Source organism: Erpetoichthys calabaricus, chromosome 12, assembly GCF_900747795.2.
Source record: "Erpetoichthys calabaricus chromosome 12, fErpCal1.3, whole genome shotgun sequence".
NCBI classification, from domain to species: domain Eukaryota; kingdom Metazoa; phylum Chordata; class Cladistia; order Polypteriformes; family Polypteridae; genus Erpetoichthys; species Erpetoichthys calabaricus.
This window is the reverse complement of record NC_041405.2, coordinates 94586307-94613779: the sequence shown is the minus strand read 5'-3', so window position 1 is coordinate 94613779 and position 27473 is coordinate 94586307. Positions and strand designations below refer to the sequence as shown.

Below are 27473 nucleotides of genomic sequence, written 5' to 3'. Positions count from 1 at the left end.
CACCACCTAATTCTTTAATTTGATCACTAACCTTTTGTGTGGTACCTTATCAAAAGCCTTCTGAAAATCAAGATAAACATAGGGGCTGGAGTTTGAACTCATTCTTCTAGAGTTGCCAGGGAGCAGCACTAATATTTTTGCTATTTTTTCAAAGTCTTAATGATTATGTAAAGTACTTAATGATTATTCCAATAATAATAGCACTAGTTAATATATTAAAACAATAACTTGATGGTTAATGTTTACAATATAGGAAGGTAAATGCCGGTGTTCCTATTCCTTGCAATTTAAACTTTAAAAGATATGTATGTGTATTTTCCCCTCCAATATTGTTAAAGTTTTTAATTTCTTTGTAAAATGTTTTATATTTGTGCTTACTATGAAATAATGTTTTACACAACTGAAACCTTCTTGCTATTGGGTTAGCAAATTTTGTAGTTTTAAAAAGGAAGACCTCTAAGGCCACAATAGTAAAACCTGCTGCCAAATTTAAATAATCAGGAGTTGTTAATGTACTGTGTAATCGAACTAAACATTTCTCTATCTATCTTTGATACCTCAGGGATCTAATCATATATGGGAATAATACATTTAAAGAAGTATTTGTTTTGTTTTGAACCCAAGTATAAAATAACATTCTGCCAAGTGTATTGTTGACCTATGCTGTAGCCCTGTGACTGTAAGTTCAGATCCTGAAATCCTTTAAAGCATGACATATGAGAAATTGAAAATCTCTCAGTGTACCACATGAACTATCAACTCTGATGCTTATGTATTTGTACCAAACCTCACTACTGTGGCTAAGCAATCTATACATTGTTGAGTCTGATATATTGCACATTTGGTTAACAGAATTAAACTATGTGATATCAAATGAAAAGTTATTCTGCTGTCCAATTTATATTGTAACCACATTATGCCTTTTTGACTGTGTTAAAATGTTTTTTTTCCACTTAATATCATAATACATTACAATAGGGCAGCATGGAATGGGTTAATATTGGGCAATGCTACTATTCACTTTCTATTACATGCACAAATATTGCTTAGCTATTAATATTTCTTAAATGTGTGTAAATATTTAATGTTTTCTTTAAAAAAGGCAAGCAAAAGTAAATAGGAAAATAAGATTTATTGATGTTGACTGGCACAGTGTTAGGAAGTCTAAATAACTCAGACATACCACTGACCCTGCTCCTATAATCAATAATATTAATTACTTGTATTACTTTAAATAAAAATGCATTAAAATCAACTTTTCAATTTTTGTATTTTATTTTTAGGCAACTTTATTACTTCTTGTAAAAAAATCCTGCAAGGCAACTGAGTCCACTGATGATGAATGGCTTGAACAATGGCAAATTGATTGTGAAAGCATCTGAATGTATTACTTTTATGTCAGTTTTTAATGGTTTTGTCTTTTGTATATTTATATATATGTGTGTGTGTGTGTGAACATGTGTGTGTATTGAACCTTTAATGCTTTCACCTATTTTCTTACTGTATTTCTCAATATAGTATGATGTCCTGAATTACTGATGTACACTTTTGTTGGTTATACACACAGAAGTATGTTGTAAGAATATACAAATCATGGTATGTTTCTCTGTATCCTTTATACATACTGATTCACATCCTTATACAATTTGTGTATCTGTATATTTGGCTTCTTGTGTTTTTATATATATAGAAGATGTTGCTAAAGTAAGAATGAAAATCTTCCTGTCATTGTCACTGAAGAAATAAAAAAAGAATGTTTTGTATAAAGCAAGTGAAGCCTGGCATTGCAAGTGTTAACAAACCCTTAGCCCTGGAGACAGAGATACCCCCCACCCCACCACCACCACCACCACAAACACACACACACCCACCCCACCCCCAAAGGCATCATGAATGTTCCTCCTTTCTTATTTACACGCGAACATAATTGCATGTATTCTTCTGCCTTACTGGCATCGTATCGCTGCTGTCTCTTTAAATTCTATTCTATAAGAATTCCTGGAGCGGGCAGCTAGCTGCCTGGGAATCTTACTTTAAAAGCCTCTCACACACACACACACACACACACACACACATGCACGCACACACGCACACACACATGCACGCACACATAAACACTCACACTGACTTTTTCATGTGATATGAATAAACACATCAGCAGAATCAGACACAGAAGAACGTTATCTTGGATTTAATACCTGTGAAGCTTGATTAAGAAAAGAGAAGAACTTTCCACAGGGATTGCTGGGATCTCAGCAAGAAGATGATTTTTCCTTAGGTTTTTATATACTTGTCTCTTTTTATTTCGAGCTGAACAGTGGATTTGGGGGTTGCTTTCAATTAATTTTGACACTGAACATAATATTACAAAAGGCTGTGTGTCTATGAGTTTATAGAAAAAAGGAAGACAGGAGATCCAGAGAATGTTCTCATTAGTCATAAGGATTACATATGTGTTGTCTTTTTGCTTTTTTCAAAGCAGCTTCATCAGGTAAGGAAAATAATCCAAATTTAGTCATCTTGCTTTCTCTTTCCTTTTGTGCAGTTTTATGACTTCTTATGGAAATCTTTGTGTGTTTCCCAATTGTGTGACTTTTACAGGATGATGAACTTTGCATGCCAATGGGAAGCAGAGTAAAAGTTTGAAATGTTTATTTAACTAGCTGCTTCCTAACGCATGTTGCGCTACTTATTGGGTACATTTTCATGTAAACTATTTATTCAAATCTACGCACTTCTCTTTATCAACCAGTAGATATAAAATGCTTCCCTGCTATGTCTTAATACCTCAGATGAACAAATAAGCAAGTTCTACCTGCTTCATTACAGCAAAGAAAATGCATTGCAATTGCCTCCAGTGAAGTATAACAGCAGTTAAAGGCACTGCATGGCAACAGTGTCAAATCTCCATTTATTATTTGTGAAAAAGTGGCATTTTCTCTTTTAACTGTTGATTTAAATAGAATCATTGTGAGAGCAGTGTTGGGTCCCTAAGGAGCTCTGTCAGGTCTGTGGAGCGTTTCTGAAGGCGAGTACCTAATGTGTAAATGACAGTATAAGGGTCTGGCATGAAAAAGGGGAAAACTGTCTAGATCATTGAAAGTGAGTAGGACTTAATACAATGGCTTGATGTTAACACTGTTTTCTTTTCTTAGAACTGAATATCTGCTGTCATTTCAGTGTGCATCAAAGTTCAACTAAAGCTGCTTTGCCATATGCTTCATCTTACTAGTAAACATAATTTTAGAAGCCCAGCATTAAAATATTGTGAACTTACGTAGCCTTAAGCCTGAGCCTAGCATGGAAAATTAGATGCACAGATATTAGGTAAAGCTATTTCTCTAGGGAACATGGTAAATTTCTCATCTGCCTGACAGTTTTCTATTCACAATGCTGTCTAGGAACAGGAACACATGCTTACACAATAAATAGTGTGGGAACAGTCTAGTTGCTAGGTTCAATACCTTAAAGAAAAGAATAACAGAAAAGCACTTGCCTAAATTCCCAAGACAGACATAATTAAATTTCATTCAATCTGCTCTCTAGCATCGTAGAATTAGAATCCAAAGATAGCGTTTAAAGCAGAACATGAAATGAGAGAGACTTCTTTAAGTTCACATTGATCTGATGGGTGTGCCTGACAGTAGCATTTAAGATACTGAAGGATATATCACTGTTGGAGAACAAAGAAGCTAATGCTACATTTGTCTTGAGATGATTCTCTTCTGTTGTGGATCACAGAAACCATGGAAAGTCAACAAGGTGTTTAATATAATTTTCCTACAGTTATGATGTAAGGTATGTAGTTTATCTCAGTGAAAAGTTATATTAAAATAATTTTACTTAGTGATCTACCTATATAGATACTGTGGATTGAGGTTATATCATTATCGTTTGTTTTTTATCAAAGTATACATTTTATGTGTTTTGTGATGCCCTCTCCTGGGTTGGTTTCAGCCAGCTGTGAACCTGAACTGGAATTAATGGGTTAGAAAATGGACTGGTTGATACAATGTATGTTTTAATGTAACTCTAATGAGTACCATAGTATATTTTGTTAAGAATAACTGTTAGCCTTGTTGAAATATATTCATTTTATCTTTGTTTAGGTTCATTAATAAAACAATGAAGAGACCACTGTGTGGCCAATTCAGATCAAGAGTTTAATCTGCTTTCAATGTTTAATTTGTGCAGGCTGAACTTTTTCTCCCAGTAATTTCATCTGAAAGTACATACATTTATTATACTTTCAGTACCATTGGTGATTACATAAAAGCATGAATTACTAGCACGTGTCTAAAGTTACCCTAATAATATTAGTCAGTTTAGCAATGAAGGTACATTCCCCTTTAACCAAAAAACACGCTGATACTGTAATCAATAAAAATGTATGCCTATATAAGTTTAGGGTCATAATGAAACAAAAATGTATGAGTCTGTTGAAAAACGTTTGATGACACTTCCATCCTCTAGTCAGTCAAACAAAAGCCTCCTGCTAAAAGATAAGTAATGAAAAATGGTTCTGCCTTATCTATTAAGGTAAATCCCTGTAAAACCAAATATGTTTTATTTTTAACACAAGTCATGGGAACACTAAAACATTACCAGTCACAAAGCTTTTCAATGCTTTTCTTCTGTAGCTGACGTGGTGTTTTCATTATTTGCATATCACACCCCATTGAGGTAGCCCTGCTGAAATAAGAAACAGGAGACAGTGATTTGCATCAAATTCTGGAAACCAGAGTGGATGTGGTCTCTCTTTGAATGCACAGTTTGGCAAAGTAGCCTTTATAACCCATGCAAAGTAAGAGCATTGTCATGAAGTAGATGAATAGTTGACAGCGCTTCTTGTCCCTTTTCCTTAATTGATTTCCAGAAACACCAGAGCAAATTAGCATAATATTGACCAGTTATGTGGGCCTTTGAAGCATGTAATCAATATGGACTATATCCTCAACATAATAACAAAATTGTGCACATGATCTTGCTGGGACTGGCTTGGACCTTGAATTTCTTTAGTATTGAAGAATCACCATATTTCCATTGTTTTCATTGTTGTTTGGGCACTGGGTCATAGAGATGTATCCAAGTTGAGTTTAATCTTGATTCTTAAACTTTTCCCAGCTCTATTCTCCTTCCAGTATTGGATACAGTGACGTTATTTTTCAGGAGTCAACATTCTGGTTACCCAATGTTATTCATGAACAATGGATTCGGCTGTTTCTTAACTATTCCTAGAGTTCCTGCTGTCTCCTATCACTCTTCAATTCCTCATTTTAAATATGTCCATGTTGGCAAAATGATTTTTTGTTGTCAATGTCGAAGGCTGGCTGCACCTTGCTTTATCTTCCAGAGATGTCCTACCACAACAGAATTCCACATTTCATCTATTGAAAGGAAACTGGTATTTGTTGAATGGCGAGACTGAATCTCCAAAAGTGTATTTCTCTCTAATGTGAAAAGTTCAATGATAGCACAATGCCTGACTTTGAACTTTTTGAATTCCATATTGACTTTGATCAGAAGCAATAAACAAAAACAAGAAATTCCAAAAATGTTAAATTTACATATTTTAGTACACAAAGTTCAAGGTCAAAACGCATACTTCATGGTCCATGCCTGTTCCAATATACTGACATTTGTGTTTCTGTATTTCTATATGTGGACAAAACATCAGAACTCTTGTTCCTTTCTATGTTATGCAACATGAAATATTCATAACTATTATTAAATATTATGTAGCATCTTACATTGCAGTGACAATCAAACTACTAGAAGGTTGTGATAACAACATTCTGGCTTGAGAAGTCTAAGCCATTTTTTCTCTTAGAACAATTCCTGTGGAATTCCAAGAGACCTCCTAAGCTATACAAGCGATACTCTTTCCACTCGGTCTAAGGTCTTCCCCAGTCCTATCCCAATTGACTTGTCTGGCACATCTGCTGTGGGGGATCCAAAGGGATCCTGACTACATACTGTTACTCCACATTATTCCTTTTGATACAGAAAAAACAGCAGTTGTCCCCCAAGAGTCTATTGCAGAGCAAGCCTGTGGCAGCAACACTGTATAAGAATGTTTATTTCTTCCGCTGGCACTTTTATTCTTTCAGTCACTACCCACAACCTGTAACAATAGGTTAGGATGGGAATGCAGTCTGACATGTAAATCCAAAGTTTCATCTAACAAGTTCACTTGACTACACCACCATGTGCAACATTATTTATTAAAAGGCCTTCAATAAATAACTGGTTCTGCAATGGCTTTACTTTTTAAAAAAGTAACTTAATTAAAGCATTTGATTATATTGCTGTCAAATTCACCCTTTAATTTCTGTGATTTCTGTGTTCATTGACTCATAAGAAGCTGAAGCCTATCGCAGCAGAACTAGATGCAAGACTGGAAATAGCCCTAGACAGAATGCTGGTCCATCACTCATGCATACACCCACACATTAAACTCATAGGGCCAGTCTAGAACTGCCAATTAACCTGACATGGGGACGTGGGAGGAAGACTGAAAATATGAGTACAGTATTCTTCATTATCATTTTCCTGTTTTTCTCTCTTGAACAGTAACAGAAAGCAGCAAACAGCAGCTATCAATGAATCTGCAGCCACACTAAATCACCCAGAGATTTTGGGGGAGATTTACATGCAACATTCAAATAGATTTATGATTTTGCTTTATAAATTAAATTGAGCTCTAATGTGAAGGCAAACAATCTGCGTATCTTTTAATACTTTTCTACAAATTCTGCTGCTGAGTAGATGCATTTTGCCCCCTCCACCATCAAATCCAGAAGTATGAAGATCCCTATGAGATGGAACTCCATTTCTGCTATGCATAAGGAAAGGTGCCCTGCAGCCTAGACAGGTTTATTTCTCTGACTGCCATGTGTTATTCTCTCTGATGAGCTTATTAATTGTTTTCTATGTTGCTCTCAGCAGAGACAGTTAGGGGGCAACCACTACACTGCTGATCAGGAATGATTTTGATCCAGCCATTAAAACACAGCATGAATGCCAGTCAAGAGATTTGTAGTTTCAAGAGAAATTCAATTTAGTTACTGTATATTGTCAAAATTTTCGACAAAATGATATGTACTTGTCAGTTATTTTCCCACCCTGAAATATGAACATATAACAAAAGCAGATTCAAACAATTTCCATTTAGGTATGAGGCAAAAAATTGAATTACTAGTTAAAATGCAGTGCATTTTAATATTGTTTGTAATCACAATATACTTATTATTTTTGGTACAACCCTCGTGTTTATGATGTAGAAGTGTAAAGTGCTCTACTAAACAGCACACAAAATCTTTAAGTAGATGATTCATCCTTACCGGGGAGGACTGCTTTTAGTAATCAATACAAATTTAACAATATTCAAGTTTCAGGTTCTTCTTCAGGGGCCTCAGAGCTCTATACTTTTCCTCAGGTTGTCAGAGAATTGTTCTTTTAAATAGTACAACAAGTCCAAGATCAAAGTGCAAATATAAATAGATCAGGGCTCTTCCTTCTGCTCATGCCCTAGTTATTAGGTTTAGGGACACTTTTCCAATCAGTATGTCTTTCATCATTCTCAGGTGAAGTTTCACTCCGCTCCTTAGCTAAAAGTGGACCTATACCTGGCAATTTTGGGCTTCTTTAACCGTGGGTCGGAAATATCAAAGAGAAGAGGCAGTCCACTCTTTCTTAGTGAACTTATTGGGATAGGAAACATCCCATGTACATCTGGGTAAGATCTGCCTTTGCCACTACAACAGCTTGAAGTTTTCATGACATGAATTCAATAAGATGTTGGAAACATTCTTTAAGGAATTTGATCCAAGTTGACTGGATAGTAGCATAATCACTTTTTTCAGCCACATACTTGAGGCTGTGAACCTTCCATTCCACCAGTACTGAACTTGGAGACTGTGCCAGTCATTAGAGAAAAGCAGAGTCACTGTCATGTTTATGGAACCAAGCTGAGGTGCTGTGTACTTCATGATATGAAAGACTGTGTCTATAAAGGGTTACACATGGTCTTCATCAATGATTGGGTATGTTGTGGCATTTATACAATGCTCTGTTGACGTTAGAGGCTTAATGCGTGGCAAGAAAATGTTCCCCATATCACCAGTCTCTACCATTGAAACAACACAAGAATATTTAATGGATTCCTTCTGTTTGAGCCAATCTCCAGCACTACAATCTGCATGTTGTAGTAGAAAGTGAGATTCTTCAGACTATGTGACATTTTTCTGTTTTTCACCTGTCCAGCTGGAATACTATATGTTCCCGGTGTAGTCTAATCTTCCTGTTTTTAGCTAAAAGAAATGGAACATGGTGTGGTCTTATGCTGCTGTAGTCTATCTGCCTCAATTTTGACACATTCTGTGTTAAGAGATGCTCATCTTCCTACCTCTGTTGTTAAGAGCTGCATGTAACTTGAGCATTTTTGGCCTTTTTCTTACCTTGATGGAGTCCAGCCATTCTCTACTGATGTCTCCCTTTACCAGGGCATTTTCACCCACAGAAATGCTGCTCTCTGGGTGTTTTTGTTTGTTTCATTATTCTTTGAAAACTTTTGAGACTATAGATTGTCAAAATTTCAAATGAGAAGCCGTTTATGAGATGGTGGAAATACTATGCCTCACTCAAAAAATCACACCACAATCAAATATGCTTAAGTTACAGTCTACATCTTGTCTAATCTAAAGTTTAGTCATAAAACAGCTAAACCCTACCCACTTGCTGCATATATCATGACTGGGTGAGGATGTTTGTCTTAAAAAGAAGATATACCTAATAATAATCCCCCTTATTTATAAAATAAATAAATATGTTCAGTAATATTGTGCACTTTGCTTGTTCCAAATCTCTTTTATCAGATACTCAGTTTTGTTTGAAAGACTGGAGATAACATTCACTATCAAAGACCCATAAAATCAGACAAGGGTGAATGTGTAAAACATTTTTATGACACTCTTGGTGACTCTGTTACTTTCTGCGCTGTACATACATTCCAACAACTGCACATTTATAGCGAGAGAGTAAGTTAGGGAGGGTTAAAATAGTAAAGAATATTGGCAAAGGTTTCAAAAACTGCTCACTTAGGAATTTTGTCTACAATAAACAGCATGTTCCTGATCAATAATTCAGGTTTTAACTATTTTAAAGCACTGACCAGATTGCCTTCTGGTACAAAGAAGAAATTCATGTCTACTTTTTTAAGCTAGAAAACTGTGCATCTGGCCATTGTTCATTCCTGTAAGATTACAGTTTCTTCAAGCTCACAACATGATTGCAGAACAAGGCAAAAAATATAACAGTACGGGAGATGTAAGGTCTTTGTAAAGTAAAGGCATAGGGCTAAAAGTGGTCACGATATTCACTTTGAATTCTCACATGTCCAAGAAAGTGTTTCCATTTAGACAGGCTTATTACCTGTAGGAAGCTATGAATACAAAATAAGTGTGCACACAAGGCAAGCAATCCTCTTAATTCAGATAATAAATGCAGAAGCCGTATACCAAAACATTAGACATACTTGAAATATGAAAAGGCCATTCAGCTCATCAAGGGCTCATTTGTTTGGTAAAAGCTAATCTCTAGCCCATTGATAGCCTCAGGGTTGGATTTAATTGCCTCTCATATGACTGAAGTGTTTCTCTTTGCACTTTACCTTTCAAGCTAGGTGTTCTTTTTCCTGCTTTTTCTTTTATTTGTCAGATTTTCCGTTACCTTTGCTGGTAAAATGATATTATAAAAGTAAAACTGTGTATATAGTACAAAACATAAGACTTCTATTAGACCTGTAGCCTTAAATTGGACACAGTAGATAATGGCTGGATGGGGTTCTGTTAAATTATTTCATCTATATCTATGGAGGGCTGCTAACATGTATTCGTTTCAAGTGACTTTTATTGTAATACACTGCACCTTCAGTACACCCTTCTCTGCTTACTGTTTGCTTTGAAATCAAGACTACTGAAAAAAAAATATTGTCTGGGTCTGAGGAACATAAGAAAACTCAACAATATCTGAGCATTTACTGAAACTTAATGTAATTTCAATTATTCATTTTATTATAAAGATTAATGTTAAAGCTGTAAGGAACTCAAGGTTTGCTTCAATATTTCATTTCACTCTAGATCTTGACATATTTTTTCATTCTGTGTCTTTTATAGCCATAATGGAATATTGGTATGTCTTATTCTTGATGTTACCATTCTTTCTGTCCACACCAAATGATTTGCAGTGCATCGTATTCCCTTGAGCATGGTGCCCTCTAAACACCTTTATTAATGCCTTGATAGTCTAGAGTTAACAATTAATTCTACTAAGTCCACACTGCACAGCTAAGTACAAAATGGCGCTTTTCTTGAAATCCTTATTTCTGTTCATGGCTATCATTTAACATTTATTAATCTTGAACTTAAAACCTCTTAGTTTCTCTGCATTTTTACCTTCCTTCTACAGCTTCACTGCCATCATGTTCTTTGCTAGGTGGCAAATTAAGAAAACTGATGTCAGTTTTTCTAAAATATTAACATTATCAAAATATCCTCTAGGTATGACTGTGACAGCAGGGAAAAGCATTAAAAGTTGAATAGTCTAACAGCTGCACAGTTCATATTTATTACTTTTACTACTTTTCTAAAATATAATGTAACATAATGATGACTTACCAAAAATGCTTCTTCAGCCATTTGAGTTTGTGCTATGAATACTGAAGTGAAGGGGTTTTCTATTAAAAAAATAATAATACATTGTAAGCACAATACCTTTGGTTGACAAATTTAATGCCAGAGTATTTTTAATCTGCAATGAGCTGGTACTCAAAGCCATAGGATTTTTATTCTACTGGCAGCCTGTCCATGTTGGTTCCACCTTGTGCCCAGTGCAGCCTGCACAGGCATCGGCTCCCCAAGACTCTGCACTTGGCTAAGCAGGTTAGAAAAATCCATCAAGGAATTTATTAGCACTCCAGATTAGTAGCAGAAATACATGCAATGGACCCCAAAGTAAATATTCACCATTTTGCTGTGTGACAGCATGCTATGACTGCACAACTCTACACAGCCTTTATAGAACCTTAAGAAATTATTTTTAAAAATGTCCACAGAATGTTTGGTTTTCTGTATACCTACGTTGCAACAAATAAATAAGAAATTAAGTTATACCTCCTGAATGAAACAAAGCACCAGAAACATTTTCAACACTGTATGCTGTATAGAAAACAATAATTTGAAAAATGGGATAAATTAACTCTCTGCTTTAAATCTATGTTCTCATAATACTAATAACTGTATGAACATAAATTGGTCTTCCACAAGACCACCAGGTTGTGTAATTTGTTCTGGTAAGTGATGGCTAGATTTAGACTTAATGGGCTGGCCCTGGTGTAGAGAAACTGAAGGCATTTTAAAATTAGAGAGGGTACTACCATGGCTGATTCATAAGCTAATTAAAATATATGAATTAAGCTTGTTAACATTTGAGAGACATGTGGTTGGGAGATTTTTGTAGAATTGAATAAAGTAGAAATCCTTTTAATTTTTTTTTTCTAATAAAGCTGGTATGATTAATTGGAAAAGTAAATGAGCATGTGGGAAGGACAGGTAGATCTACATTTTTGTGTTTGTCTCTAAACTTAATAAAAACTTAATAATCTTCTGAACACTCTATTCATTTTAAAATAATGATGGTTTGGAAGTGTGGTTTTTCCAGCTCCTCTTGCAAGACCTTCACTCATACATAATGTTTTAAGACTTCCTCCTTTTCAAAGATGACACTTTACTTTAACCTTTGTCACTTATGGTCTCTTTTTAGTGTTATTTGTTTAACTGAACAATTAAATTGTGTGCAGGCAAACAATAACAGTCAAGTAAGCTCACCAAATACTACAGGAATTAAGCATCACAGCTATTTACCACCTGTATATAATAAAAGACACTCCGTGTGTCCAGTCCCTCTAAGCAACTTCATATGATTGGTCAGCTTTGACTTTGGTGACACAACTAAAGAGAAAGTGTGAGTGTGGGACGAGCATGCTGAAAAAATCACCCTCAAAGACAGAAAGTATAAAAGCGGACCGGTGGCGAGAAAGGTGCCTCAAAAATAATGACAGTCTGAGAAGCAAGCTCTTTGGGAATGCACCGGTAAGAAAGGTGTTGAAGGTACACATAGGGAAAGAGACAGCAAGCATTTTTAAATTATTCTATTACCCGTCTTCGACAGGTACTGTGGCTAATCTTCTTATATAATACGCTACCATGGCTGTCCGTTTGTCTGTCCAGGATTTTAAATCACTTGTAGCCCACAAACCGTTTGAACTATTGACCTGAAATTTGGTACACAAATACTACTTGATGTCTACTATCAGCTTTCATGGTGATGATTGACCTCCAAGGTTATTCCTCTTTTTATTTTATTGTAGAATCTACTCTCGGCATCGGCCAGCATGGCGGCCGTGCGGCACATGCGTACGTGCGCCTTCGCCATCACTTCCCCTACCTCTTCATATCTTAAATCATTCTTAAGTCTTCAATCTGCCTCAAGTGCCAGTTTAAGTGAAAAATTAAGGAAAACGTACTAAGTAATTGCAACACAAACACTCACTTAATCAGTTTTAATGTGAAAAGATGCCAATGAAAGAAAAAAAGAAGTGGGCCGTTAGTGTGGAGAAAAGAAGAGCTGCTCAGGAAACAGCAAGCACATCAACATCTGAGCAAATGAATGCTAAATGTACAGAGAAAGAGGATGAAAACTATGAATGCTCAAGTCAATGTATTGTACGTATCCACTGTACGTTATTGTGCAGTGCGCCATTACTGGTAGAATATATAATACATAATATAAAGTTTTAAAAATTTGATCTGCAAAATAACTGGCATCATCACTCTGGAAATGGGGAAAGCAGAGGAGGTAAAATTGTGAGGCTCAAGCGACAAGCAAAATGAATATCACTCTCTAGTATACTGCTGGTGAATGTACGGTTGCTGGATAACAAACAAGCTTATCCAGGTTTTAAATTTATTATTTAACAGGGTGTGAGAGATCGCTTTCTGTTCTGCTTTAGAGACACTTAGGTGGAACTTTGTGAAAGACACAATCCATAAGCTGGATCACACAGCTAACTCAAAGTCCATGAACAAAAAATTATGGATCACACAGCTCTTTTCTTAACTCTGCAGTTTGAGGTCCTCTCCAAATACAGTACATCTAACTTGTAAAATCTCTTTGTTAAATGCCAACCCTTTTATACTTGCAGATGGAAATGTCCTTTATTATTACGATGGCGGTGATCATGCAGCTGCTGGGTAACCTTGAAGGGGCTGTAAGCAATTACACTGACATCTATAAACATGCAAGCATTCAGCTAGGAGCTTTCACTACAGATAATGAAAACTAACAATTCTGGTACCAAAGCATATCTCTTTTTGTACAAGAACACAAAACGTCCTGGATATCTGCTGTTCCATCATAAATTGGCACACTGCCCCATGGGACATCCACATTTTTGTAATTCTCATTATACCTCTAAGCCTCATTATACCTCTGTTATTCAGCTTAAAATTTATAAATGAAAGCTAAAGAGAACTCTGCCTAAAATACAGACCACAAGTGCAGCTGAGCAACAATTAATAAACTACTTTGAAAAAATTGAAGTATGTTGCAGTGTTAGGGAGTGAACAAATGCAGGTAAGAATTCCAATGCACTACATAAAAAATCAGTTTGAACACTGTCATCATTTTCTATTTTATAATTAACTTTATATTTCCCTTCATAAGAGGAAGCTACATACCCACTTTCATAAGGCATCCCACCTGCTTACGTGGCCAAATTTCAATGAGACAGTTCTAAGAGGATTTACAGGAAAATAACCCGAGACGGACCATATTTTAAAGTCTTCTTAAAAATGAATTCATTAGGGTGCACAGCTCCACCACTGCATTTGTTGGAGAGCTGAATTTTGAAGCACCACTAAGGCATGTTATGAAATCTCTGCACAATAAGCACGCCACTGATAAAAAGTTCTGTTCAAATGTCAGAAGTGTATTGTGCACAGGAGCTACCAGAGGGTAACAGAGGATTATGGGATCCTTGGAAAATTCTACTCATTTCTTGAAACTAAATGTGACTTTTCTAGGGTGGATCACAGTGAACCTATAAAAAAGTACTAAATGTTTGCTCCATATCAGACCCTACTGAGCTTAAGGTCAAGAAGAGAAGTGACATGAAAGCTAATGTAAATTTCAAAGTGAAATGTAGTTTGTTTAATTACTCTTTTTTGTACACAGACCATCAGCTCTGATTTGACTTGATAAACTTGTTTTTATATATAAAAGAAAATTAGTAGTTCTGGCTTATTGATTCACTTTCCTACCTGGAAAAATATTTGAATTTGACATTTGATAACATAGGAGTTCCACAATATAGTAAATAATTTAAAGTATTTTTGCTGTGATGAGGGTGGGCCATTGTCTCTAGGACTGTGACCTGACTCTGCCTTTGATTGCCTGCTTTAACTACCTGATTCTGGACCCTCCACAGGTTTATTTCCCTTTTGGGATTCTGCAGACTGTCGTTTTTGTTTTCCTCTCTTCCATGGTCACATGGTTAAAGTTCAACAATAATGTTAATGGATGTATATTAATAATAATAATAATAACAATTAATTACATTTATACCAGGTTTCACTTATTTTAAACAGTTTTGAATCACTATGTTTCCTGTCAGTTTAAAGAAATTTGTGTCATTATGTGTACTTATTATGTAACTGGTCATTTGTAAAGTTTGTATGTGTATCTACCTGTTAACTTGTCACAGCACTATGCAAAAATAAACTGAACTGAACAATTTGAATATTTGCTCCCATTTGATTTTCTGTATTAACATACACTGTTCAATATTGCATTACACCAAATTGCATTGGGAAAGGTTCTGGCTCATTGTGACACTTTAATGGACAGAAAGGGGTTCAGAAAATAGAAATAGATGCAAGAGAACACAAGTATATATCCCTATTTGGTAAAAAGTGGTCTTCTTTTAAAGCTGCATTGTAAAGGCACCTGATGCCTTCTAACTCACAGTCCTGGTCTAAAACGAAACTTAAGAGTAATTAGGCACTAGTCAGCTGAAGAATGCCAAACAATCGGCAGCACTGAGGAATTTTAAAAGGATAAGGAAGAATGCCAAGGCTACTTCACCTCTCTCACCTTCTCTGTGTGTGTGTCATTAGTCAAAATAAGCTTTCTACAGTGCCACACTTTTGGGTCTTTTGAAGTCTCCCTAAATGTTATTATAATTATTTGCTTATATATTATTATTATATATTATTTATATAGTTCCATGCTCTCTGATGAAGTACGTTTCCACATTCTTTGTCATCCACCATGTCTTCACGGCTATACAGTCATATGGATTATCTTCTAAGCTCTTATCATATTTCTTTCTAGTGAGGCACCATAGCCACACCTTCATTGCCCTTGTTCGGCAGCTCATCACTTGATCTCCAGTATGGTCTGTTAAAACTCTTTTTCCTAGTCTCAAGGCAGAAATGCTTTGGCTTCAGGCTGAAGAATACAATTTTCACACTATTGTCTCCAATGCAACAGACAGCCCACTCTCTTGCAACAATGACAACTCAAAGACACTTAAAGATGGCAATCAGATTTATTATAAGGCTGCAGGCTGAACAATTACAATAAATCAAATCAAAATATATGCGGGTTGTTGCCCCCCCCCCCCCCACCCCATGTGGAAAGAAATTCTGTCATTTCTTTGTCCTGAATATACCCTTCCCCTGCTATGTCCTATTGATCCTTTTGAAGCTTCTGGATTTCTGAAAGCAGCCTCGTATAAAATATGCATTTTTACTTTTACATTATTGCTCTATTAGCTCCTACACAATAACCCCTTCCCTGTGCAGCTGAGAAAACATTTTCAGCTTCGTATGCAGAGCCTCAAGCTGGGCCTGTTGTATTGCCTACATACATGCATCTTTATTTGTCATTTTTGCTTTCATGTTTCCCATAAGTTTCAAAGTTCTTTCCTTTTACAGGTACGCAGTATACAACTGTGCCTGCCAAACACTTGTTGATTGCTAATATTTGACTTTACAAATAAAGTTAACAAAATTGCAAACTCTGGGGCTACAGAGCTTTCAAGCAAAAGTGAGTTTCACCCTGTTAACCACTGAATTCAGAATTCATGTCCTAAATATCTTTTACATTTACACTTTTCATACATACCACACCGGCCCACAGCATCTTCACATCTGGGGCTGTTATTTTCTGGCACTTATTCACATCTAAGCTTAGGATTTTGTCACTTGCAGATGAAAATTTAAATGTAATGCAGACTGAGAATGTAAACATGACATTTCTGGAACCAAAGATCAAGTGATATTTTATAGATGATGATAATAAAAAATCATAAAGTTGAAGTAAAAATAGAATAGAAGCTTTCTTATAATGTTCATCATATTATACTATACTAGGGGGTTCGCCCCCTGCTTGCTTCGCTTGCCAACCCCCCCGGCCTGTGCTATGCGCCAGCCATTTCGCGTCTCTGCTGCTAGCGTTGTGAAGGGGGGCAACGGCGTAGCAAGGTTCACAGGGGCCCGGGTGCAATCATCATTGAATGGGCCCCCAAACCTGCGCGCTTCGTGCGCTCGCACTCCGGAGGGGGGGCTCTCGCTGCTGAAATGCTTGAAGACAAGATAGATTGAGAAGGAAACCATTAAAAACGATGTTCGGAGAAAAATATAGTTTTGTTTTGTAAAGCGTAAAAACAGACGTGTGTTGGCAACTTGCCGTTATTGCCTAATAGTGTATATACACTGTACTCGTCTGTTGTCTCAGCTGGTACTATAGAACAATAAAAATAAAGGATTATCTATGTTTACAAATCAAAATCACGATGGATAAAACTTTCAATACGGAATATAACGAGCATTTCAGCATTCCGTTCAATATTCGTCAGGGGCTCAGGCCTCACGGCAACGGCAAACGGGACAGACAGGGGCGCCGAAATATGAAATTGTCCCAATCCCATACAATACGGAAGTACGGAACGTCTATAATTGTGTAAAAATCAGACAATTTTAATCTCTCATCTCTTTATATTTCATCAATAAAAATTGTTATACAAACTTACATACACTGAATACCATTGTTATGATTATTATGATATCATAAATTAAGTACATGTAATACTAATACGTGACTGATAACCTGACAAGTGAGTTACGGTGGGAAGCTGCTTGCCTGCTTCATAACTAAGCTATAGCCTTTCGGAGAATGTCGCTTTGTTTTTAGCCGCCGCTGTCTGTACACAATGTGCCGCCCCGCCCGGCCGAGTCGGACGGCGCTAATGAAAATAATGTAATTGTGGGAAAATGTAAAAATGCTGACTGACGGTGGCTAAAATCGCTAAATACGGACATGTGAAAGTCCTTACTACAAAGTTACTTAAATTAATAAGCAATACGATCAGTCTAACTAATTTGACTGTGACTGATGGTCTGATGCCCTGATCACCTGATGAGAGCGCCGCAAAAAGAAAAAAAAAAAAAGAGGCCTGATGGGCCCTCCCGAGGCCCGGGGCCCGGGTGCATTGCACCCCTTGCCCCATTGTAGCTACGCCACTGAAGGGGGGGCTGAACACACTCCAAGGAGATGCAGTCACTCCACCGAAACCCTCTCTTAAACGGTGATACAATGGGAAGCAAATACAGTTTTTTTTTTTACCTCCTCTTTGCTCAATCAGCTGCTGGCTTGCTGTTGAGGATGTGCCGCGTGATCTGCATCTCGCATGGCACTTCGAACATTTAAAAGCCTGTACAGCAGCTGTCCTACTCTTTGTCTTTTATTTCCGGCCCCGGGCGTGGTTAAATCTCTTGGAACAAAGTCTGGTCTCGCAGGACATGAGATCTTGATATTTTTTAGTTTATAATTTAAAACCGAAATAAGAATCTGAAAATCTAAGAACATCACATTAAAGTTCGATACATTCTGAAAAGAATGATACCAAACACATATATGTAGCTTTTAAAATAAGCCAGATTTAAAGCATGACAAAAATGTGACATAAAATCGTTGCACTTTTAGGCTTAGGATTTTATATATAGAGAGCAGATGTAACACATGCCTTCACTTTCAGTACTTTTTGTTAATGATGCAGCTATATACTAAGGAAAACATTACATATAATATTGGAGTAATCTCTATTTCTGACATGTGAAGCATCACTGAACTCCTATTTATTATTGTAAGATACCGTCTTTTGATGTCATTCATTAAGGATATGGAAACATGACTATAATTCAATCCATCCACAATTGCACAGTGGATTCAAAAAGAATGCTGACCCCATCGTTTTTTGTTTTTTTTTTCATATGTTGCTATAATGCAGCCTTGGGCTAAAATCAATTAAATTCATTTTTTCTCACACAATAACTTATAATGACAAAGTGAAAACAGGATTTTAGAATTTTTTGCTACCATACTGTATTAAAAACCAAAAAATGAAATACAACATTGACACAAGTATTCAGTCCCTTTGCTATGACACTTGAAATTGGCCCATGTGCATTCTATTCTACTCTTTATAGCTGACTTGTTTCTACACCTTGTTTTGGAATCCATGTGTGGTCAATTCAACCAAATGGACATGATTAGGAAAGCTACACACCTATCTATATAAGGTTCCACAGCTGACAATGTGTAGCAGAGCAAAATCAAAGCAACTGGCTCAAATGAATTGACCGCAGAGATTAGAGAAAGAATTGTCTGGAGTCACAGATCTGGGTAAGGCTACAAAACAAATTCCTTCTTCATTGATGGTTTGAAGAGTTTGCAATCACCAGAACTATTACTAGAGCTGGCCACTTGGCCATACTGAGAAATCCAAGGAAAACTGGCCATGGTAAGTGAGGTGACCAAGGACCTGATGGCCAGTCAGGCTGTGCAAAGGGGAGAAGCTTCCAGAAGGACAACCATCACTGCGGCACTCCACTGATCTGGGCTTTATGACTGAGTGGCCAGACAGAAGCCTCACCTCAGGAAAAGACACATGGAAGCCCACTTAGCGTTTGTAAAAAGGCACTGAAAGGACTCTCAAATTGTGAGAAACAAAATCCTCAGCTCTGTTGAAACCAAGATTAGTGTTATGTCTGGAGGAAAGCAGGTACTGCTCATCACCCTTGCAATACTATTTCAATGGTGAAGCTTGATAGTGGAACATCATGCTGTGGATACTAAATAGGGCTGAGGGAAAGCTGAATTTCATTGAGGATACGGAGGTATCCTCAATGAAAACCTGTTCCAGAGTACTCTGGACCTCAGACTGGGCTAAAGATTTAACAACTTGACAATGACTGTAAGCACAAAGCAAAGATAACACAGGTGTGGCTTAGGGACAAATCTGGGAATGTCCTTGTGTTACCCATTTGGAGCCTGCACTTGAACCCAATCAAACATCTCTGGAGAGACCAAAAAATTGCTGTCCACTGACGGTCTTCATCCAACATGACAGAGCTTGACAGGATCTGCAGAAAAGAATGTCAGAAAATCCCCAAATCCAGGAATGCACAGCATGTCAAGCCATACCCAAGAAGACTCCAGACTGTAGTTGCTGCCAATGGGGCGTTCACTGAATACAGAATAAAGAATCGGAATATAGTACTTGTGCCAAAGTAATATTTTAGTTTTTAGTATTTTTTAATATATTTGCAAAAATTTGCAAAAAGTTTTCAAATTTCAATTCTGGAGTACTAAGTGTTGCCTGAAGTGAGGAAAAAATCAATTTAAATGATTTTAATACAAAGGGATTGAACTAATTCTGAATCCACTGTAGCTATTAAAAACTCATCTCAGTACAGTCTGTTTATAGAATCAAAATAAACTGATACCAAATGTTACGTTAAAGTAAAATATTAAATAAATGTGTTGATATACTGTAAGTCAGTGCTTGCAAGCTTAGCCTGTTTTTATGTGGTTCAGTAAGCTAGCTAGCTTTTAAGTGATAAAGTTCATCTGATCTATTTATCAACCTACAAAACAGACTACATCATGAGCAAATGTGACTTGTTTGTTAATAAATCCAACTGTGGATCATGTACAGTATAAACATAATGTGAAAAAATTGATTATGGTTAGCAGCAGCAGCAATGTTTTAGCTTGCTTCTTTTGGCCATTAGGGTTAACAGTATTGAGATCAAATCTATGACACCTTGCTAGTTCAAAGACATACTGCATTTAGGACAGTAGGTAAAGGGACATAGTAATGGTATGGTGACATAGTAATTTCCATCCATCCATCCATCCATTTTCCAACCCGCTGAATCCGAACACAGGGCACAAGGCAGGAACCAATCCCGGGCAGGGTGCCAACCCACCGCAGCATAGCAATTTCCACTAATTACAAAAGTGGGGAAGGTGACATTTACCCAAACAATAAGTGGTTGATAAAACACATACAAATCTTAAGATTAAAGTTTCTTCCTGCACCCCATCTCACCTGTTTCCTCTTTCTGATTGTGCTGAAACTTTGGGATGCACCAGGGCATCGAGGAGTAGAGCAGAGCTGTTACTGTTGTGTGGGTGCCCACTGAGACTTACATATACTATTGGCTCTTCCTAATAAAGTATAAGAGCACAAAGGGGTATTTCCAATATATACTGTACAAATCCATTTAATTTAGCATCTATTCATTCATTAAAGGTTCTGTAAGCTTTCAGGTTTGGTTGAAGATGAAGTGGACCAAGTATAGTTCCAAATCCAAAATACTGTATAGCTTAATCAACAAGTGCAAAAAAGGCGGTGGATTTTATATAAATGCCCACTGAATTTTAACTTAAGATGAACTTAAGGTAAAGCCTATACACTGAGGACTAACAAATGTTTCCAAGAAAAAGCACTCACCAAACCTTGATAAGAATTTTGTATGCCTTGCATGCATATTGATTTACAAACTGATTGTTATTAAACTTAGATTGTAAACTTGAAATAAATGGCTTTAGTTTGATACAGGATTAATGTCCAGCTTCAGGCTTGGAAAGCCAACAGTATATTAATCTTTCTAAAACATATTTTTCAAAATTAACTCTAGGAGAGTTTCTTTTTGCATTGTAATATATTTTAAATAAATATACTAAAGAAAAATACTGATGCTTAGCCCAACTTCTTCAAAGCTCAATAGAGCAAACAGTAGTAGAAACTAATGGGCAGTCTTCTGTATACGAGCAGATTGTCATGTACCTAGTCTACAATAAATTAGGCTACTTTTACTGCTTTGTTAAAGACATCTGACCTGGAAACAGTATTCTAGATTGATTGAATAGTCATCAAGCTATGGATGGATTGGTTACAAACCTACATTTGGCTACATTAGTAAGACATAAGGTACAGCAAAGCACTGCAGAGGTTACAATTGCATTTGCATGGATTTTCTGCATTTAGTATTTAGGTGCTCTTCCCTATGGTAGAAATATGAATGTTACATTATTTGGCAATTCTGATTTGGCTCTATATGACTGAGAAAGAATGTATATGCATGAATGTGTCCCGTAGGATAGGAAGACGTTCTGTTTAATTATTAGTTTCTGAGTGTTACAGCTGTAATCTGGCAGCTAAATTCAGTAATAAATAACATTTTATACATCATTGTTTTAGCCTAAATTAGTATGTTACAAGGGTGATGGTTTTAGTAGTTAATCATGGCAAATATTTTCTCAGTTCACAATGCTCTATTCTAACACTGCTGCCTCACAGCAAGGAGACCAAAGTTCAAGCCCCAGGTGCTCCCTACGTGGAATTTGCATGTTCTTCCCATGTCCACGTGTCCAAAGACATATACAGGTTAAGTACTTGCTGGGATACGCTTCAGCTTCCCTGCCACCCTGTTCTAGACAAGCAGGTCCACAAAATGGGTGGATGGATGATATTATATAATTTAAGTTCACTGTGTGAAGAACCCAAGGAAATCATGGAACACATTATCTGCTAATAAAAATAAAGGGAGATAATGAATAAAAAAGTATTGGAGGGACAGTTTATAGTATACAAATTTAAAGATTATCAGACACCAGAACTCCTCATACTGCTTGAATGAAGATTTGGCCATAAAGGAGTAGCTTTTCAATTTTCTACTTGCCTCTTACTTTCACAGTTTGTAGAAGCCTTCACATTATGATTATTTGATAATACTATTATGCAAGATAAAATTTAAACGATGAAGTGTGGTTAAACTCTAAACTATCATGATATCACAACTACAGAAACACATAATTGTGACTCAACAGAAATGAAACCTAGAAGTACTATAATACAGGGGTGAAGTAACAGTGGGAGTTGTCGGCTGCTGGTCCCATACAATCTGAACCCTGGCCCACTCAGTCATGTAGAATTATTTAGCGTTTGCTTATTGGGAGTTGCTGATCTTATCCTGGGAATCTTTAAAGCCCATAAGTGAATAATTTTTGACAATTAAGTTAGAATTATCCAGCTGGTTTCATTGTTTTATACTGGTCCCCTTGCCAATGTTCGTGTCCAATTTGGCAGTTGTTCATTTTCTGGTAAATTATTTTGATGAAGTTACAGTAAAGTAAAACTTGAGTGACAAATAATTTAATAGGAAATCGGGATTTGAACAAGAAAACCCTCATTTTTATCATAAACACATGGCAAAGTATAAAATAATGAACACTCAGTGTTTGTTGAAGCATCACAGGTTCATGCATAATCCACATCTATGGAAGGTGAGAAAGAAAAAATGAGATGTCCCACACATGAGATCTATCCGTGTTTGACCAGAAAAAATAATCAACAAATACAAACTGATTCCTAAAGTGAAAAACATTGTACCAGAAGTAAAAAAAAAAAAAACAGGGAAAACAATATCAACTGTAACATTTATCCTAGTCTACAGTCTGTTGTAAGTTATAATTTGTGCTTCTTTATTGGCATTTTCTTTTTATTGTGGGCTTTTAGTGAAGTTGTCTGTATTTGTGTAAAACATTATACCCATTATAGTGTCTATTATACAAAATGTGTAACCATTTGTTTTGCTGCTATGAACTGTGTGCTTGGTGCAGTGTGCAAGTTGTAGGTTATTCTCCATATATCCTGTGGCTTGCTGTAGCGTGACAGTTAGTGACTACTTGTGAGATATGAGTCTACTCATTATATATATCTGTTGCGGCTGACGATTTCAGTGCTGAGGATTATATATTGAGGATGCTTAAAGCTAAATATCCTGGAAAACAAATTTCCTTTTTCTTTGAGTTTTTAAACCAAATGTCCTTTGTTTTTTTTCCATTATAAGGAGTAAGTTATGATGCCCTGATAACGGCTTATTAATTTTGCTGGTCTCAGATTTATGTTTTCCACTCAGATATGCCCAGACCCATCCCTTACAGACTCTGGGCTTTGAACCTGCCATCTTGGCTCTTCAGTCTTCTTCCTCATAATGGACCATTTAGCCAAACATTCAATTGCATTACATTAAGCCAAACCCAGCATTCTTGTAATTATATTCTCTGTTCTTCCCTCAGACTACATTTGATCATATTTAAGTATAACTGCTATGGTATTTTTACACTGAGCACTAGAAATATTGCAGTATTTTTCTGTCTACAAGATAGAGTGGAAAGCTATGGGAAGTAATCTGAGTGTGCATGCTGTTTAACCTGCGTCATTTTGGGAGTCTTACTGTGAACTGACAATGCCTTATCTCATTCTGAGCAGATCAAACACTTACAGTACATCACTCGTCTTCATATCTTGTTCCTTTTATCTTGCTGTCTGTTTTCACCACGGAGGTCCACAACAGTAGCATGCTCACAAGTGTACTGACTGATATTGCATACTGTAGCAGGCTGTTATTTTGAAGACTTTATTAAAAATAAACAAGCAACTAGTCACTAACTAATGTATTGTGCATGACATATGCTTACTTTATATAGGTTCAGTGAAAACAGGAACAGCAAAAACTTCTGTAATGCACTCTCTAGTACTATAGTAGTATTGATCACTTGGTAAATCACAACACCTCTATGCAGTCTGATCATAAACAATTAGTGTATTCAAACGTACACAGTACAAATTAATCACCTAGAAGATGCTATACATTTGGGGCAAAATCACATTCAGTCATGTCCTTCTCCATATAATATTAAAAAGCAGATTTCCAACACAGCATTATATGGACATGCGGCTTAATCTACCACCAGTGGCGTCGTATTGACCAGGCTTACCTGGGCTCAAGCTGAAGCTGGGGAAGAATATAGAAAATGAGTAACAGTGGATCACAAGTTTATAAACTCCGTCTGTGCACCATGGGATGGCATGTCCTTTCTGTCATCTAACAAACAAAATCTAGAAATTATATTATGATGTGCCTAAGACTTTACATAATTCTAAGTTGCATTGTCTTTTAAAATAGAAACTTTTAAATGATAGTCCAAAAAGTATTAAAATGAATCTCAAAAAATAAAAAATGTAAGAGACAAGCGTTTCATTTCAAATGTCACTTCTTGACAGATTGTGAAGTTGACTCTTGATGTCGAGAAAATAGACATCTTACCCTTTGAGCAAGGGAAAGCTTTTCCTTAGAGTGACGATTTGAGTTTTTGTCTGCGAGTGATGAACCTGAAACAGGTTCACTTTACATCACCAAGCTGAAAGGATATTTAAAGCACCTGATTGTCAACTTACAATGCCTGCTATTGAGTCTTTTCTAATTTAAGTTTTTACTGTTATATATAAAGTTGTTGCAAATCTAGATTGTACAGTGGATTAAGAAAGCATACAAACCCCCTTACTTTTTTCAGATGTTGCTATGCTGCAGCCTTGTGCTAAACTTATTTAAATTAATTGGGTCTCCACATAAAGCAACATTCAATATTCCAGAATGACATAATAAAAACAGGAGTTTAGAAATTTAGCAAATTTTTAAAACAATTAAAATAAACTGAAATGCCACATTGACACAAGTATCGAGACCCTTTTCTTAGGACTTTATTCAAGCACCTTCAGGAGCAGTTAGAGTTTACGGTCTGGATTTGGGGATTCTCTGACATTCTTTTCTGTACATCCTCTCAAGCATTGTCAGGGTGGATGGAGACTGTCATTGGATAACAATTTTCATAGATATTCATTTGTGTTCAACTCTGGGCCACTCTAGGACATTCCTAGAGTTGTTCCTATGCCACTCCTGAGCTGTCTTTGTTTTGTGCTTAGGTTGCATGTCCTGTGGAACGGTGAACCTTCAGAACAGTCTGAAGTCCAGATTGAAAAATAGGTCTTCATTAAGGATATATCTATACTTTGCTCTGTTCAGCCATGTCTGATATCTCAGCACATGCTACTGAAAAACAACCCCACAGTAGGATGCTGCCACAACCATGCTTCACTATTTAAATGTTATTGCATAGATGATGAGTGGTGTCTAGTTTCCTCCAGATACGACAATAATCTTGGGTTCATCTGACCACAGAATGTTGTTTCTTTCAATATGAGAGTCCTTTACATGCTTTTGTGCAAAGTTCAAGTAGGCATCCATGCATCTTTTACTGAGGCGAGACTTCTGTCAGGCCATTCTGTCATAATGCCCAGATTGGTGGAGTGTTGCAGTAATGGATGTCCTTCAGGAAGTTTATTCTGTCTCAACAAAGGTTCTCTGCAGGTCAACGAGAATGGCCATCAGGTTCTTGGTCACTTCTGACTCATGACTGCTCAGTCTGGTTGGGTGGCCAGCTCTAGGAAGAGTTGTGGTTGTTCGAAATTTACTCCATTTAAGAATTATGAAGGCAACTGCACTCTTTGGAACCTTCCAGTGCTGCAGGAACTTTTTCGTATGCTTCCCCATATCTGTGCCTCGACACAATCCTGTCTCTAAAGTCTGTACACAATGCCTTTGACTTCATGGCTTGGTTTTTGCTCGCATACTCATTGTCAACTGTAGTATCTTCTATAGACAGGAGTGTGGCTTTCTTAATCATTTGCAATCAAATGAATTGTGCCATATTTCAAGTGTCATAACAAAGAGTCTGAATACTTGTGTCAATGTGATGTTTTACTTTTTTAATTTTAATAAGATGTAAAATGTTCTAAATACTATTTTCACTTTTTCATTCTAGAGTATTGAGTGAGTGTTGCATGACTGAAGTAGGGAAAAACCGCATTAGGCTGTTACACAGCAAAAACATTAAAAAAGGTGAAAGTGTCAGAATACTTTCTGAATCCACTGTACTCAGGATTCACACCTGGGACAGAATGGAAGTTTTTGGATTTCTAAATTAGATGTATAGATTTTCCTGTGAGAAACTGCTGGTTTACTCCAACAAAAATAAAGCAATGACTCAAAAGAGGATTTTGCTTATTTTTCTTTCTTTTTCATTTAAAGAGTACTATACACATTTGTGGAAATACAAACTACAAGGAATTTGCCTCATTGAATTTGTAAAAGGAGTCTTTAGTCAGTATCTCCTAATGGGAGTATAGTTTTTTTTATTGAATTAGCTCAGCTAATGACTGATGCCCCCAAATAGTGTGCTTTGAAAAAAATATTGCTAGTTGGCTATAAAAAAGAGACATTTATGCTGGTTTTACACTAGCACTTGGAACCATGTGGAACCACACAAGCCCTGGTTCATGTTTTGCTCCCATTATGTTATTTTGGAATGTGGTCTCATTTCATGTTATTTTAAACTTGCAATGACAGGACTGGGTGGCAGCAGCTTAAAGTAAGATGGATTATGATTTTAATAGCAAGCTAAGGTTGTAACTGGGAGGGCACAAATTAAATAAACCTCCAGGCTAGGAAGAGAGAGAAAATCATAGAATGAGAAACATGGGGAGAGAGTCAAAAACCAGAAAATTTTACATAACCTAAGCCAAAATATAAGATGTAAATCAAAGTCAAATAACAGAAAAGAATTCATGACCAGAGATATTTTAATGATAATAATGTTCTTTTTTATTATTTCTTTTGATTAATCTACAAAATCAGACAGTTAGGAAGTGTATGGTGCTGATCTTTACATCAAACCTCACATGTTTCACACTCCCAATCATCCTGACAAGCAAGAGCCTGCAAAACCTGCATCACAAAGAGCGAACAATGGCGGCACCCATGATGCAACAAAATGCCACTGTCGGATGAGGTATTTCAAAAATGTTCAAAATTTAAGAAAAATAATGTGACCATTTAAAAGCTTGACCTCTGAAACTAACAAAATGATATCTCCTTTATTTTTAGAGGCCAAGGAAGAATATAAAAAAATTCAGATTATGACAAAACCTGTATTTGGAATAAAATATTCCATTGTTGGAATTTGTATTGCAATAGAAGTACCTCAACAATGGCATGGCGATGTCTTGAACACTGATTGGCTTCAGTTTTCACACAAATACAAATTTTGTATTGCAAGCTCTGTACACTGTTTTTAAACACATATTGTAGTTTATTAGATTT

General features: G+C 36.4%; 1 protein-coding gene across 2 annotated transcripts in view; it reads left to right on the top strand.

Moving 5' to 3' along the window:
* Window positions 1-1891: 1891 nt before the first annotated feature.
* Window positions 1892-27473, top strand: part of glra4a (glycine receptor, alpha 4a) — a 241277-nt gene continuing 215695 nt past the window's right edge. For both annotated transcript variants that reach the window (XM_051934415.1, XM_051934414.1), the window contains exon 1: window positions 1892-2491. In XM_051934415.1, coding sequence (XP_051790375.1) covers window positions 2424-2491 — 68 coding nt within the window. In that variant the 5' untranslated portion in view covers window positions 1892-2423. The remainder of the gene's footprint in view (window positions 2492-27473) is intronic.